This window comes from Falco cherrug, chromosome 18 (genome assembly GCF_023634085.1).
Source record: "Falco cherrug isolate bFalChe1 chromosome 18, bFalChe1.pri, whole genome shotgun sequence".
NCBI classification, from domain to species: domain Eukaryota; kingdom Metazoa; phylum Chordata; class Aves; order Falconiformes; family Falconidae; genus Falco; species Falco cherrug.
In genome coordinates, this window is record NC_073714.1 from 6,460,106 (window position 1) to 6,473,968 (window position 13,863).

The 13,863-nt window shown below is 52.2% G+C and overlaps 2 protein-coding genes across 8 annotated transcripts; both read right to left on the reverse strand.

The window, feature by feature from the left end:
- Positions 1 to 2,804: 2,804 nt before the first annotated feature.
- TMEM230 (transmembrane protein 230) lies at positions 2,805 to 8,242 on the reverse strand. Of its 7 annotated transcripts, none has more exons than XM_055696103.1 (5): positions 8,129 to 8,242; positions 5,713 to 5,840; positions 5,183 to 5,305; positions 4,249 to 4,424; positions 2,805 to 3,115 (listed from the first exon to the last, which is right to left on the reverse strand). In XM_055696103.1, the coding sequence occupies exons 2-4, from the start codon at positions 5,809 to 5,811 to the stop codon at positions 4,284 to 4,286; spliced, it is 363 nt and encodes a 120-aa protein (XP_055552078.1). In that variant the 5' UTR covers positions 5,812 to 5,840; positions 8,129 to 8,242; the 3' UTR covers positions 2,805 to 3,115; positions 4,249 to 4,283. The 7 variants fall into 7 exon arrangements, with proteins under 7 accessions (XP_055552078.1, XP_055552077.1, XP_055552076.1 ...); XM_055696102.1 differs by lacking the exon at positions 2,805 to 3,115 and adding an exon at positions 3,332 to 3,836; XM_055696101.1 differs by lacking the exon at positions 2,805 to 3,115 and adding an exon at positions 3,332 to 3,880.
- Positions 8,243 to 10,654: 2,412 nt separating this feature from the next.
- On the reverse strand, positions 10,655 to 13,652 carry PCNA (proliferating cell nuclear antigen). Its single transcript, XM_055696097.1, has 6 exons — positions 13,369 to 13,652; positions 12,565 to 12,662; positions 12,079 to 12,146; positions 11,704 to 11,898; positions 11,324 to 11,447; positions 10,655 to 11,187 (listed from the first exon to the last, which is right to left on the reverse strand). The coding sequence occupies exons 1-6, from the start codon at positions 13,587 to 13,589 to the stop codon at positions 11,105 to 11,107; spliced, it is 789 nt and encodes a 262-aa protein (XP_055552072.1). The 5' UTR covers positions 13,590 to 13,652; the 3' UTR covers positions 10,655 to 11,104.
- Between the last annotated feature and the right edge of the window lie 211 nt (positions 13,653 to 13,863).

Genomic DNA, 13,863 nt, shown 5'->3' on the forward strand with positions numbered 1-13,863 from the left:
AGAGACACCAGGACAGGGTGATAAGACCTTCAGGGCTGTGGCTTCACTTGGACCCAAAGCTCACACACAGTCTCCAGGCTGGTGAAACACCTCACTGCTCCTTCACTTCAAGCAACCTCCAGCAGCAGCATTTCTGCCTCTTCTTTCAAGGATTAGTCGCCAGCCGAGGTTAAACCACGACAGAAGCCTCTCCTGGAAGCTCACCGTGTGGGCAGCAGGTTGACTCTGCAGCTCTACACTCGAATGCCACCACTTGGTGCAAACCTACTGCCTGGCTTCCCATCTTGATGGAAACCAGCTGTGGGAAGTGTTAGAAAATTAGTCATACACGGCATTGTTGAGCCAGGAGCCACTGGTGGCCATCGCTCTCAGCCGGTGGCATTTGTACCACCAACAGTGGTAAAAAGCCTCCTGGAGAGGAGAGGAACGGGCCCCATTCTGCCTCGGGGAGCACAATATGCTATTAACAATGAGCCATCGCAAATAAGGAGCAGAGAAAGAGCCATTTTGGATCTAGCATCAGTTTCCAGGGCTTGTAGTTAATGTCTGCAGCTACTCAAGACTGTCTCCACGGCTACCTTCTTTGCTCCCCCCAGTTTATTCACCCCGATGTTTCATACGGCTTTGCTACAGTAGTTTCGTCTGATGTGATGATGCTTGGGAACTTCAATTAGCTTTGTTCACTCCAGACGCTCACAAAAAATTAAAAAAAAAACAGAAAAAAAGAAGAAAAAAAAAAAAAAGAGATTGACTTAAAAATGAGTCTTTGCTTTTATAAATAATGCACTGGGGGAATTTCTCTGGGAAGCTCGGGCCAGAGGACTCTAGAATCACGTTTCCAAATGTCTTTCCAGCAAGTTCATGGTATTAAATTAAGTACGTAACGGTATAAATACACCGTACACCAGCAACAGAAGAACATCGCTGAGGATACGTGAATTCAAGCGCTCATAAACGAGAGAAAAGCCTGAAATTGGGGGCTTGTTCTTTCTCCAGAGCTTCTGCGCATAATAATACCCCATCGAGCTATATAAATGCCAACTGTTTTTTTCCTGAGACAGCTGCCTTGCCGAGTGCCCAGAATGGATGATGCTCAATAAAGGAAACAGCTATTCAGTATTATCCTCATTCACCAGAGTTCGGCCAGCGCCTTATTTGTCATTCAAGCCCTGGTCTAGAACGAGAAACTTCTCCACAGGCGTTTTGCTCCTGCCCTCACCACTGCGGTGAGTCAGTCAGTTCTCCCCAAACCCACAACAGCCCTGACTTCACAGAAGGGGAACTGCGGAGCAGAGCCATTAACCGTGGGGTTTGGCAGCAGCATCCAGCACCCGGGGTCAAGGGAAGGATACAGCTCAGGGAGTTCGGGCAAGGCAGCGAAGGAGCCGAGCCAGCCATGAAAATCACACGTGCAGGTCCACAGCGTGGCAGGAGTGGGGGGAAAATTAAAAAGATCCTATTGTATCAGCACTGAAACAACGGCCCCATTGGGAGGAGAGCTTCATCCTTGTACAATGTTTTAACAAGTGAAAGGACTGACAGCACCGATGACACTCAACCCAGTATCAGGGAGCACCACTGTTAAGGTACAAACTGGGCTCGGAGAAACAAAATATTTACAGTAGAATTTGCCAATCTCTTGAAACAAATGTGAACTCACGCTATTTTACAAGAGAGAATTGAACCCTGGCTATTAGCTACACTAGAGCTAGACAATTAACAGACGTTTTAACATCTAGAGACTTAGACTCTGGAGGAAAACTATGCTTGTAATGCAATACGTCAAAGAATGAAGTCGTCTGTATCTACATTTTTCCAGCCGTCAGCATACCTTTTTTCTTTCCCCAAAATGTCTCCTTTTTCCCAGATCAGATATAAAACAATCGCTGTCGAGAGGACTGTTTCCCTGTGGCCATCCCTCACGCAGACAGCCCTGCGAGCGCTAGGGCAGGGACTGTTATTTATACACTGTGCTGCCTGAGAACTTCGCTTCTGTCAAATAAAAAAGAAATTGCCTTTCCTCCAGAAATGTCAGCATGTTCTTCTCCCATCCCCTACGTTTTTCTTTCTTAGCTGACCCAGGCTTGCCATCTTTTGGCATCTTATCAGCCCCACTCAAAAGCATCTTCTCCCTCCCCCTTTACTTTTTCTGTCTAAACATCCCTTTCATTTCCTCTCCCCTTCCCCAAAACCCAAACAAACCCACATTCTTATCCCCTAGTAGAGGCTGATTCACGTTCTGCGTCAGCAGCCACTCTCCTGGCCAGACCCAGCTTTAACTGACACGTTTCAGCTGCTGCCAAGCGGGACGGGACAGCATCTGGGAAGCCGGGCTGCCGTCAGCCCAGGGGCCAGCGGGGCCGGGGCCGGCGTGACGCAGCAGAGTGGCAGAGAACGTGCATAGATGATGCCTTCAGAGATGGAAAGGGAGATCCTGAATTCAACCAGAGTGCAACACCGGGGCACACACAAGGCAATGAAGTCAAACGTGGGAAGAGACGTAGCTTACAAAGAGATCTTGGCTCAGGCTTTGGGTTTGGAGGAGGAAAAAAGGCAATCTGAAGAATACTTTCAGAGCAAGGCGTTCATCCAGCACTGTTCTCATCTCAACAGCTCCACAGACCTACCCTGCACTAACACCGACACCTGCCCCTATTCCTTCCGAAAATTTTCAGTCCACATGAGGCACACGCCTGAATTCTGGAGTATCAGTACCAGCCTGCAAACTGACACTGCCCCGTTACACTGCCCAACAAAAGGAACTGTATGTCTGGGCCCTGAAAAAAAAACCCCAATTAGAAGCCTGAGGTCTTTGCACATTTAATAAGGACTGCATGTGAGGCTCAGAAAGCGAGTCCCGACCTCCCGAAGCAGCACATTCTCCTGCCGCACCCAGGGCAGTCTGGATTGCTGCCACGGGGAGGGTCCTACAGCAAGGTCCTCTGCCCTAAGCGAGCCAAGGGTCCTGGAGAGCAGATGGGGCTGTCGCAAAGCTGCTGGCTCAGCACGGCCTAATTGCAGTGACTGCATTAGCAACTGGAAGCAGTGGGCAACAGCAGATTCAGCTAAAGCCTTAATCTGGGGGCCCAGAACTGTTTTTAGCACACACTGAGACCTACAAATGTGAAAAAGACAAGCTTATGACTTGTACACAGACTATAGTGAAGTTTATTCATACTAAATACACGTACTTGCATCACTACTCGCCGCATACTTGCCCTCCGGGATGCCGAGTTCATTCCCACTTCAGGAGTCAAGACTGTTTTTACTTTGCATAAAACAAGAGCTGCCAGTTTGGTTTCCCTGAATAACATATCACTGAAGCTAGCAAAACAATACAAACGGGGTTTATTCAGTACAAACTATACAGAAATTTTCTTTTTACCGTTCTAGGGAGTTATGCACAGCATATTATTTAGACAAGCACAAAATGATTCCAAATATACATAAATACAGTGGAATTCAAGTGTCTCCAATATCCACACTAGTCAAAACCAAGAGTTTTGGTATTTGGACACTTGGGTCCTGGTCCGGATTCCAACGCTTCTCCCCGCATCCATTTGGTTTGTTTAAAATAATAAGCAAAATCCAACAACAGCCCTGTTAAAGGATAAGCTGGTTTTGCCAAAATTAACAGTAACAGCAGCATGGGGAAAAGCTTGCTTCGGAAGAGCGTGTTTGCCAAGTAAGTAAGGTTGGTCAGTCTGACAGGAGGAGTTGTGTAGCAAATGCACGACGTGTAAATCCTTTCACGCAAGTGCAGCTTCCTCCCCTCTCGTGCCCATCCGACTGCCGTTACTCCAGACAAGCACAGGACAAGAAGATTGGAAGCATTGCTGATGAGCAGAAAGCCAAAGGAGAATTTAACTATGGTGTCTGTCTGCAAAGGTAAACCCACTGATAACCACAACGTCACCGAAAACAAAAATAAACTCTATAAAAAGTTACAAAAAACAAGTATCTTTGATGTTGCAACCGGCTCATCTATTTTTGGAAAATTGCTAGAACTGCCTTGCCCAAGAGGAACTTTTTTTATAAGCAACCAACATTAGGTAACCAAAAGAGTCAAAATACCATAAATCATGTTTTTTCCCACCTTGTGTTGCAACCCTTCGGGTCAACTCTGTGTTCGAGCCCCCACCAAGTGAAAAACCCGCCACACCTCAAAACTGGGAACTCGCATCTTGTGACCAATAATACTTATCTTACAGGCCCCCTCTGATAGCCAGGGTAACTAACAGCTCTTACCGCCAATCTAATTATAACGCGATTAAATACATTGTTCAATCATCAAAATCTGGGATATCGTCGTAGGAATAGCCCCGGTAGCCTTTGGAAGCGTAGTACGCGATGCGCAGGTGGTAGAAGCCTGGGAGAAACACAAGGATCCCAATGATGAGCACGGGGATGGCACGGTCCGCTCCCTGCGGGGGAGAGAGGGGCAAGAGCAGTGAGGTTGGGGAGGGGGTGTCTTTCACGTTCCTTAAGTCCTGTCTCTACTCATCCCCAAGGCCTGGCTAGCTGCCAAAACAAAAATTCATCTTCCATCAGAATTTTCTTCAGGCTGAGCTCTCCCTCCTCGCTACAGGAAACCCTCAACATCCCCTTCGGATGCCAACAATGGAAGGGCAGTGCCAGCCCCCGGCCGGGTGCTGTGCGCTTGGCTGAGCACCAGCTCTCCTGGCTGTGCCTGGCTGCTTCTGATACAGCCGAAACGCTGCTGTGCCCGCCCTGATAAGCGGCAGCCGCCAACCGTAAAACAATTCCATACGGCGCAAGGTAAGAGGAGGAGCGCGCCGTGGAGGGGCACCAGGCCAAGCTGTGAAAACCAGATTCCCTTCCAATGGGTCGCAAACACAGCGATGAGAGCAGCGGTGCCGTGTCCTGTACCACGGCCTGGGATCTCCTACCCAAGTCACCAGCCGGTCTTTGCTAGGAAGAGCGACGATCCCAGCGTGAAGTTTTTCCAGGACAGCAAGCTGACCTCAGCAGGGACATCGTGTTAAAACGAAACCGTACCCCAGGGAGGCCAGGGGAACTCGGCGCTCCCCGGCCGATCTCCAGTTCAGCTACGACCGTGCTGCAGAGCGGCAGCTGAAGACACCAGAGGGCTCAGCTGCTGGAGAAACGGGGCTGTCGGCCAACGCGGAACTCGTCACAGAAATGTAATCGAACAACTTACACCTTTGCTGATGTATCCCGCCAGGAGGAGGGCTCCGATGATAATGAGGAAGGTCCCGATCATGAAGAGCACAACAGCCAGTGCAATTGCCTTGTAGGGGATTTTTGGTGGGCTCTTCTTGAACTGGATGGAAAAAAAGCCCCGACCCAATATTAAACAGCTTAACGCAGCACAGCTCCCCTCCCGCCACGGCAGAGCTGCGAGTCCCACAGCCAGCAGAGATGACACGGGACAAAACTGCTGCAGCAGCTCCGCTGCAGGGCTCTGCGATGGCCCTTCCGTGAGGAATCCTGCCCAGACCCCGCTCTCTGAGCCAGCCTTTAACCCACTGCTTCCAGATCCGCTCTCATTTTCTCCTCCCTCCAAAAAACCGTTTCTGGAGAAGGGCTGAAGTGGTGGCTCACAGCTTTGTACCCTGGAGGTGAACAAAAAAGCAGCCTCCTGCGCACACACAGCGCTACAGCAGCTTTTCCTAGCAGGTTACACAGTCAGAGCAGCAGCAGAAAGAGGTTTCCTTCCCCGCTTTTTACCTGCAGGTCAATATATCCATCGTCAGTGCTGGCGAGCTTGGAATATTTGACTTTGCTACTGGGAATCCCAGCAGTCAGGTTTGTACGTGATGGCATCATTACAAGGAAGCCTGGGCATCAGCTAGAACCTGGGGAACAAAAAGAACAGGAAAATAAGATAATCGGAGCACACTGTGCGACAGAGGCTGGGAGAGACGGAACAAGTGTCTCAAGAGAAACGAAAGTCTCAGGCCCGCGCTAACCAAATGGCATCGTTGTTCTTTTTCACAAATGAAACCTTTTCAAACAAACCCTTGTATTTAAGCCTGAAGTACAAAACCCTGAATATAGCTGCAACAGGGTTTGCCAACATTGGAAAACAAAATCAAACTAAGAGAGAACTTGTCTTTAAAACAAGACAGAAATTCCAGAATCATGCACGATGTATAAACCAGCTCTCGTTGCGCAAGGAGATCGCAATTCCAGCAGGGAAATGTCTGAGGCCCAGCTATTTCTAAATTGGGGACACGAGCAAATAAACCCAAACCAGAAGTAAACAAAGCAGCTTCTCTCAACCAGCCGGATATTTTGCAAGAGATCCATGGGGGTTTTTTTTTTGGGGGGTGGGTGGGGTGGGGAAGTAGAGCAAACCACCGTAAAGTGGAACGAAAAGGAGCTGTCATTCCCGAGACAGCTCGAGTCGTGACTCAGAGGGAGGATGACAAGGGGATGGGGTGGTTAGTGGATGAGGTAACCAAACGAGCAGCAAGGAGCTAGAAGCAGAGGTCACTCGCCTGCCTGGCTGCGAGGGAGGCAGCGCCCTGGGCCGAGCTGCATTTCCTTACGCCACAGCCGGACCCTGCCATTGCCCCACGCCGCAGCCAGCTCCTGCGGTTCTGCTGCCAGCAGCGCAGCCCCGGGGAGGGGGCAGAGCCAGCTGGCTGCTGCGGGGCCCAAGCCGAGCTCTGGCCTGCCAGCCCCCCCCCCCGCCGCCTCGCTGCAGAGCCACTGCACGGGCTGGGACCCCTCCTCGCAGCGGGACCCAGGCGCTGGGTGCCACTCGCCCACCGCCATCAGCCTGCGCTGCCGCCCCGCAGCCAGGTGGAAAACAGGCTTCCCACGCTTCCCAGCTTCCACAGCTTTTTTTTTTTATTTCCTGAGGAAGTATGGAATAAAGAAAACAAAAATGCATCTATCCCAACTGTTCCAACAGGAAGGGACAAAGACGCTTTTTCCGTAACGCTATTTCGCATCTAAGGTAATAGCATCTCCTTAAAATATTTAGTTTCCACGGAAATCCTTTGTCTCCCTCTCGCTAACTGCCAGCACGCTCCCGCGACATCGGGTTTGTTCCTCTTGCAGGAAATTTAACTTCTATAAACCCCCAACACCCTCTGATCTTAAACCCCAACACAGATGTCCCTTTAGCTTGAACTTTCTGCTTTTTTTTTTTTTCTTTTGCAGCAAAACCCCAAGCACAGACAAATCATTTCCAGCCCCAGGCATACCCGAAATCTATCGCCCACCTCCAGGGTGGGCACACTCGCCTCCTCTGCTCCTCACACATCGTTTCCCGTACCCCAACACCCCCAAGGCCTCCTGCGTGTCCAGGGGGTAGACGTGAAGCAGCCAAAAGAAATCAGCACATCAGAAACGCGTCCAGATTTTCTGATTCGGGCCCAATTTTACTCTTGAGCACTTGTGGGACTTGTTACTGCCGGTCCCACTATTTACCCGGCCATTCCTAGTGGCTTCCTAGGAATTATTTCCCATTTACATTTGCATAAACTGATGATCTGCCCTTGCCCTCACCTTGCTTACCAACAAGAAAGAGGCTGTTAAGGGCAAATGCAAAAAAAAAAAAAAAAAAATAAAAAAAAAATACTCTCAGCCCTCACGGTTAAGGGCCAGTTTGAGCCCACCGAGCTTCACCCTCCCCGTGGGCTCAGGGTGAGAAACAAGCTGCGAGGGGTGGATAAACGGCGAATCGTGCTTGTCCTGCCCGTTTAAAACACGCTGCGCGACGGCCACGTTTGAAGCACAGTGGGAAGCCGGCAGCGTGCGGGGACAGGTGGGGGGGGAAGGGGGGGGGAAGGGGGGGGAAGGGGGGGGTGGGGGGACACAGAGCGCAGGCTCAGCGGGGAGCTCGTCGCTGTTTACGGCCCTTCAGCCCAAAATCCCGTTTACCCCCCGAATCAGCCCGACACCATCTGCTCCCCCTCCCCCAGGAAGGTGGGGGGGGGGGGGGGGGAGGCCATTCCTCGCCCTTTGGCCAGCTCAGCCCTCACCCCGCTGCACCCCAGACCCAAACCGGTTTCTGCGCTGGCGGCCAGGAAGCCCCCAGCAGGCCCGACCCCCGCCTCCCCCACGGCGCAGGCCGCGCTCCCGCTGCCCGGCCCCGGTACGGACACGCCGAGGCCGCTGCCGTTACCGTTACCGCCTGCTCGCGCCGCCCAGGCCCATCGCTGCCAGCACCGCCCCGCTCCGCTCCTGCGCCGCGGCCGCGGAACCACCCAGGAAGTTTATTCTGGATGACAGCAATGTCCTTCCAGGTGACGGCAGCTGCCGCCGGCCCGGCTCCGCTCCACGGGGCTGCCCCCGCCGCCCGCTCCGGACCCGCAGCTGGAACTGGGGTGTCCCTGGGGAGGGCGGCAGGGCCCCCGTCCCGCTCTCCCGGGCCCCCGTCACACGCGACGCGCCGTGCCAGAGCTGCTCCGTGTCACGCCAGGGCTGTTTGTAGAGGGTTTAGGAAACGGGCACGCTCGCACACGTCACTCCTACACAGACTTTAAAATAAAGCTGATTTTCTAGAGGATCCGGATGCGATTAAACGGGCAGATGCAGCACAGCCCTCCGTCAGGGCCGGGTACGGGACCTGCCACAGCCAGAGAATTATTTGTAGCACCTGGAACAACATAAACCCATCAGGTAAAACAGGTGGGGACCGACCTCCACCAGCCGCGCCAGAGCAGGGAGCTGCAGGAATTGCCATGGCTCCTCCAAGTTAATAAAATATTTAGAGCCCCAAAAGCTTCATCTCCTGAAGTAAATTAATAAAACCCCCTGGATTTAGAGCCTGTAAAGCCTGATCTCCTGAAGTTTCAAAGAATTCTTGCTTCCCTCCCCCCCCCCCACCCCCCCCTTCCTTTCTTTTCTCCTTGGTAAGAAAGTCTAAACATTTAAACTTCAAAAGCTTACTACCTCAAACATGGAGAAACACATCCAGCACTCACTAAGCCTCCTCAGCTCTTTTTTTTTTTTGTTCTTGCCCTTTTTAGTGTTTTGTTTTTAAAAGGGATTCTCTTTATTTTGATTATTTGGGTATGGCAATAGCAACGTAAACATTCAGCTTCTTTAAGGCTTTATCCAGAAAGCCCAGCGCATGAGTCAGAACACCCAGCGTGTAAATACTAATGGTAAAGGAAATTTTCTTAAAAGATGCGACACCACCGGCTCATTACAGCTGTAAAAATAACCAATTAAACTATACTTTTTTTTTTTTTTTGGCCATGTTTATGAGTAGAGTAGCACCAAGCCTGATGGCTCCCCCCGCAGCAGGAGGCTGCACCAAAACAAACCAAGAATTTGCTTCCAGCACCAGCCCAGCCTGATGCACGTTATTGAAACCCAGGATAAATCCCCATTTCAACATCGTGAATGTCTGATCCGGCACTGAGGAGCATCACACCGGGAGGGGAAAACCCATCCTGGTTATTTGAGGTACCTGCTAGGGCTGGGGGCTGTAACTCTGGGATTGCTGGAAAGCTTTAGGGCAGCTGAAGACCTTGCTTTGGAGATTATTTTTTTTTTTTTTAAAGGTACTGAATGATTCAGCAAGTAGAAGGGAATAAAGGGGGTGTGCACTGGAGACATGAGACGATACAGGAGCAGAGAACCACACAAGGAGCCACCTGCATCACAGCAGCAGCAAACCGCAGGCTAAACTCTAATACAGCAGCGCGACCACCAACGAAAAGTCAAGGTCAGGGGCACCGAGAACCCCTGTCCCAGAGCTCGGGGCTGGCTCTGTGGATGGTGGCCACGTCATTCTGACACAGCAGGATTTGTTCCTCAATCAGCACTGCCACCTTGTGAAACTCTTCGGCTGCATCCATCGGGTTTCAGGTCCCAGCTTTTTTGCAGCCAAAAACCCACCCCCCCAGGGCTAAAGGGCCCGTGCGTGCCACCTGCCACCGCCCCGGGCAAGCCCCCCCCAGGTGCTTCTTGCTGTTTTACTGCTGGGGACAAAGCAGGGTCACTCTGGCTCCAGACGGAGGGTACAGGGTTACGGCTGACTCTGAGCAGTACGAGAAGCAAAGAAAAAAACCCCACAGCTGCCCAAAACTGTTTTCAAATCCTATTTTTCATGATCAAACCTTCAGGGTGAAACATGCTGTAAACCTTTACCGTTTTCATCAACAGTAAATACGAATGTGATGACAAAGACCCTCGGTTAAGAGAGGAGCGGCTGGTGGCACGGCCGAGTGCACCACGCTTGAGAGGCACAGGGCAGAGGCAGCCGATGAACACAGCGATGAACACAGCGTGCACAGGTCTGCAGAGGAGGAGAATGAAACCCAGGCAGGGCTTGCACGGCACCATCAGACCAAGGAACGGAGCCGCAGCGTGGGCCTGCACCCTCAGCCTTCACTGAGAGGCAGAGCAGCAGCTACCGAACAGTCTCTGGCACCTGCTGAACCTCGTGCATTTTAAATAAAACCTGTTTCACAAACCTCCTCTGCTTAAAGGAAAGAGCATTAAGGGCTGATTAGTTACAGAAACAATACCCACACCTCTCCATTTCACCTGTCTGAACCATCAGAGCAGCTGCTGGTAACTCCAGCACAAAAAAAAAGCACAAGCTTGCCCATGGCAGCACCTTTCAAAACAGGAGCTAGGCTACGTTAGCGTAGTCTAAGAAAGCATCGATTCCTCCACCCACGTTTAAAGATGATAAACCCCATGAAATTACATTCTTTATTTCCATTTTCAAAGATTCAGTTAGAATACCAGCTGCAAAACTAAGTGAAGGTCTAAAACTCACAGCATAACTGAACAGCAACCCTAGGCAGCTACAGAACTCTATGGGAAATGGGTCTGCACTCAAGTTAAATATCGCACCCCTTCCCTAACACCAGCTGGAAGAGGTAAGATACTTCACCTTCAGACAGCACCTAAGAGGTGATTGGAAGTACAGGAATACGAGAAAAACCAAGATTTCCTTCTTCCAGTGACACCAGTATAGCAAAAGAGGAAGTTGAAAAATATTTACAAAGATATCTACACGACATGCCTAACTGTGCTGATGTGATGCTCCACAGCACTGAAACTGCTAACGCCGCCACCTCCTTCTCCGCCAAACCAGCTGTCCTCTGGAAGAGCTGACCAGCTCCACCCCTCAGTCCTGCTCCAATTAAGAGCCTTCTTGTTGGTCTTCGATCTTTGGAGCCAGGTAGTATTTTAAGTGTCCCATATCAGCAATCTTGTACTCCACAACTAGGGAAAAAGAAAAAAAAAAAAAAGCCCGATATTCAGAAGGTTTTTAATAAACACCCTTCAGTCAAGAGTTGTTAAAGTAGTTGGAAGGCGGCAGCATGCTACAAGTTTTTTCAGTAGAGCTGCTTGTACTCACCAAGAGGAACATCTGCGGACATGCTGAGTGTGACTGTCGGGGACAGGGGAGTGGCTTTGGTAAAAAAGTTCAAGTACCTCAGAGCAAAGGTCAACTGGACTGGCTCGTTCATCTCTATTGCAACCTAGAACACCGGCAGCCAGGTCAGAGCTTAGCAAGCGCCAGCCGCAGCCAGCTCCCTCAAATAATTCCGACACCTAAAGCAAGGGCAGTCAGTGCTGCTCCCCACCCTGGCCTGCTCAGCACCACCTGCGGGCCCCAGGGACAAGGGCCTGGTATAAACCAGAGAAATGTACGATCCAATCCCCCAGCAGGTCATAGAACGAGCAGTGTTTGCAGAAACCTCAACATCGAAGGCACCACAGTAACAATCAACTTACAGCTTCTTCCTCTTTATCCACGTTACTGGTCTGTGACAGCTTGATGTTTCCATTGCCCAGCTCTCCACTGGCTGAAAATTTCACACCATCTTTCGCACAGGAGATGACAACCGCATCGCCAATGTGGCTGAGATCTCTACAGATGCGTGCGAATTCAGCAGACGGCATTTTCACTACGCAACTATACTCTTGTTCCTGCAAAGGAAGTGCCACAATTAAACTTGTACCAAGAAATGTAATCGCTACACTTGAGTTCCTTCAGTCTTTCCAAAGGCAGTTGTGTTACAAGCTCAAACGCCAAGTCTGATGGAGTTTGACATGGAAAAACACCCACTTTAAGACAGGGTGTAATCAGTCATTTGCACCGCTACTTACTGGAATTCCAAGCTGCTCCACGTCGAGATCCATTAGCTTCATCTCATAATCAGAAACCTTTTCCTGATCTAAAGGAACAAACCACAGTTTCACCAGGTGTTTCTTAGAAGTTATCATCCTGAATTTAACTTCTGCGCCCTCCTCCCAAGTAAAACCACACTGATCATGCCAGTAAGACCCACCTTGTTTAATCAGAGCTAGCAGTCCAAAAGTGACCCCAACACCAAAAGTGACCCCAACAGCCTTTTGTAGGCTGCAAGAGGACAGGAACCCAAGGGCATCTGTTTGTGGCCTGAAGAACTGTCTGTCTCTTATAAGGAGTATGGGTCAAGTTTCTAAGTTTACATCTCCAGACTGTTTCAAGAGTTTACCAGGTGACCCCTCCTGTTTCAGAAGTATTTACAGCCCCCCCTTGCATCTCTGTGGTTTATGAAGCCTACCTAAAAATATCCTGCTACCAATTTACTTCCGAAATCTAACACTCACTTGGTGCTTCAAACACTAGAGCCAACGTGTCTGCATTGTCCTCCGCCCGGAGCGTTATGATGTCCTCGTTTCCAGCACATTTCAGTATTTTGGACATGCTGGGGGGGAGGGGAGACAGGTTACTCGCAGGATTACCAGGGGACAGAGCAGAACCCGCACCCATGGCCTACTACAGTGTGAAAGCCAGGCTACATGGCAGCAGCGGCCAGTGCCCTCCAAGATCCCCTTCCCCAGCCCCATACCCCTCCCCAGCCTCCCTCAAGTTCCCAGTACCAGGAGCTCACTCCCCAGCCCGCTCCAAGACCCCCTTCCCCAGTCCCATAACCCCTCCAACACCCCCTCCCCCAGCCAGCCCCACACCCCTCCCAAGCCCCAAACCCAGCCCCCCTGCTTCCCCACCCCCTCAAGTGTCACCCCAGCCCTCACTCCCCAGCTCCCTCCAACAACCCCTCCCCCAACCCGCCCCACATCCCTCCCCAGCTCCCCCTCCCCCAGCCCCACAACGCCTCCCCCGCTCCCCGCCAAGATTTCCCGCCATGGCGCGCCGCGCGCCGGTAGTGACGTCACGGCACGGCGGGCCCCGCGCGCGCCGCGAAAAATGGCGCGAGAGCGCTGAGGAGAATGGGGGAAGGGCCGTGGGGGGGTGTCCGACCGACCCCTGCCCACCCCAGGAGCCGCTCCGCGGGTACGGCCCGGGCACAGCCGCCCCCTCGCCCCTCCCCCGCTCCCCGCAGCCCGGGCCAGCCGCCTCAGCCCCGTCCCAGCGCCCGGGGGGGGGGGAGGCGCGGCCGCCGCTCCCCGTACCTGGAGAGGTTGACGCCCATGGCGATGTTGCGGTCGCAGCGGTAAGTGTCGAAGCCCTCGGAGCGCAGCGTGAGCTGCACTAGGGAGACGTGCGAGGAGTCCATGCTCTGCAGGCTGATGCCGCCCGAGCCCAGGTCCCAGCAGGCCTCGGTGATGAGGTCCTTGAGGGCCTCCAGCACCCGCTTCAGCACCGAGCCCTGCACCAGCCGCGCCTCGAACATCCTGGCGGCTGCCCCTGCGGCACCACACACACCCGGCAACGCAACAAGCGGCCCACCGCCGGCCAGCTGCCCCTTTTATAGCCTCTCCCGCCCCGCCTCCCGCCGCGCCGCAGCCAATCATCAGCGGCCCTCTCCGCCCTCAGCGAAGCCCTAGCACGGTCACATGACGGATACCCTGCTCTCCAACCAATTGCGGCGTCGCTCCTCTCCTTAATCCCGCCCCTTCGGCCGGCGGGAGCCAATCGCCACGCGGGTTACACACTGGCGCTAGCCC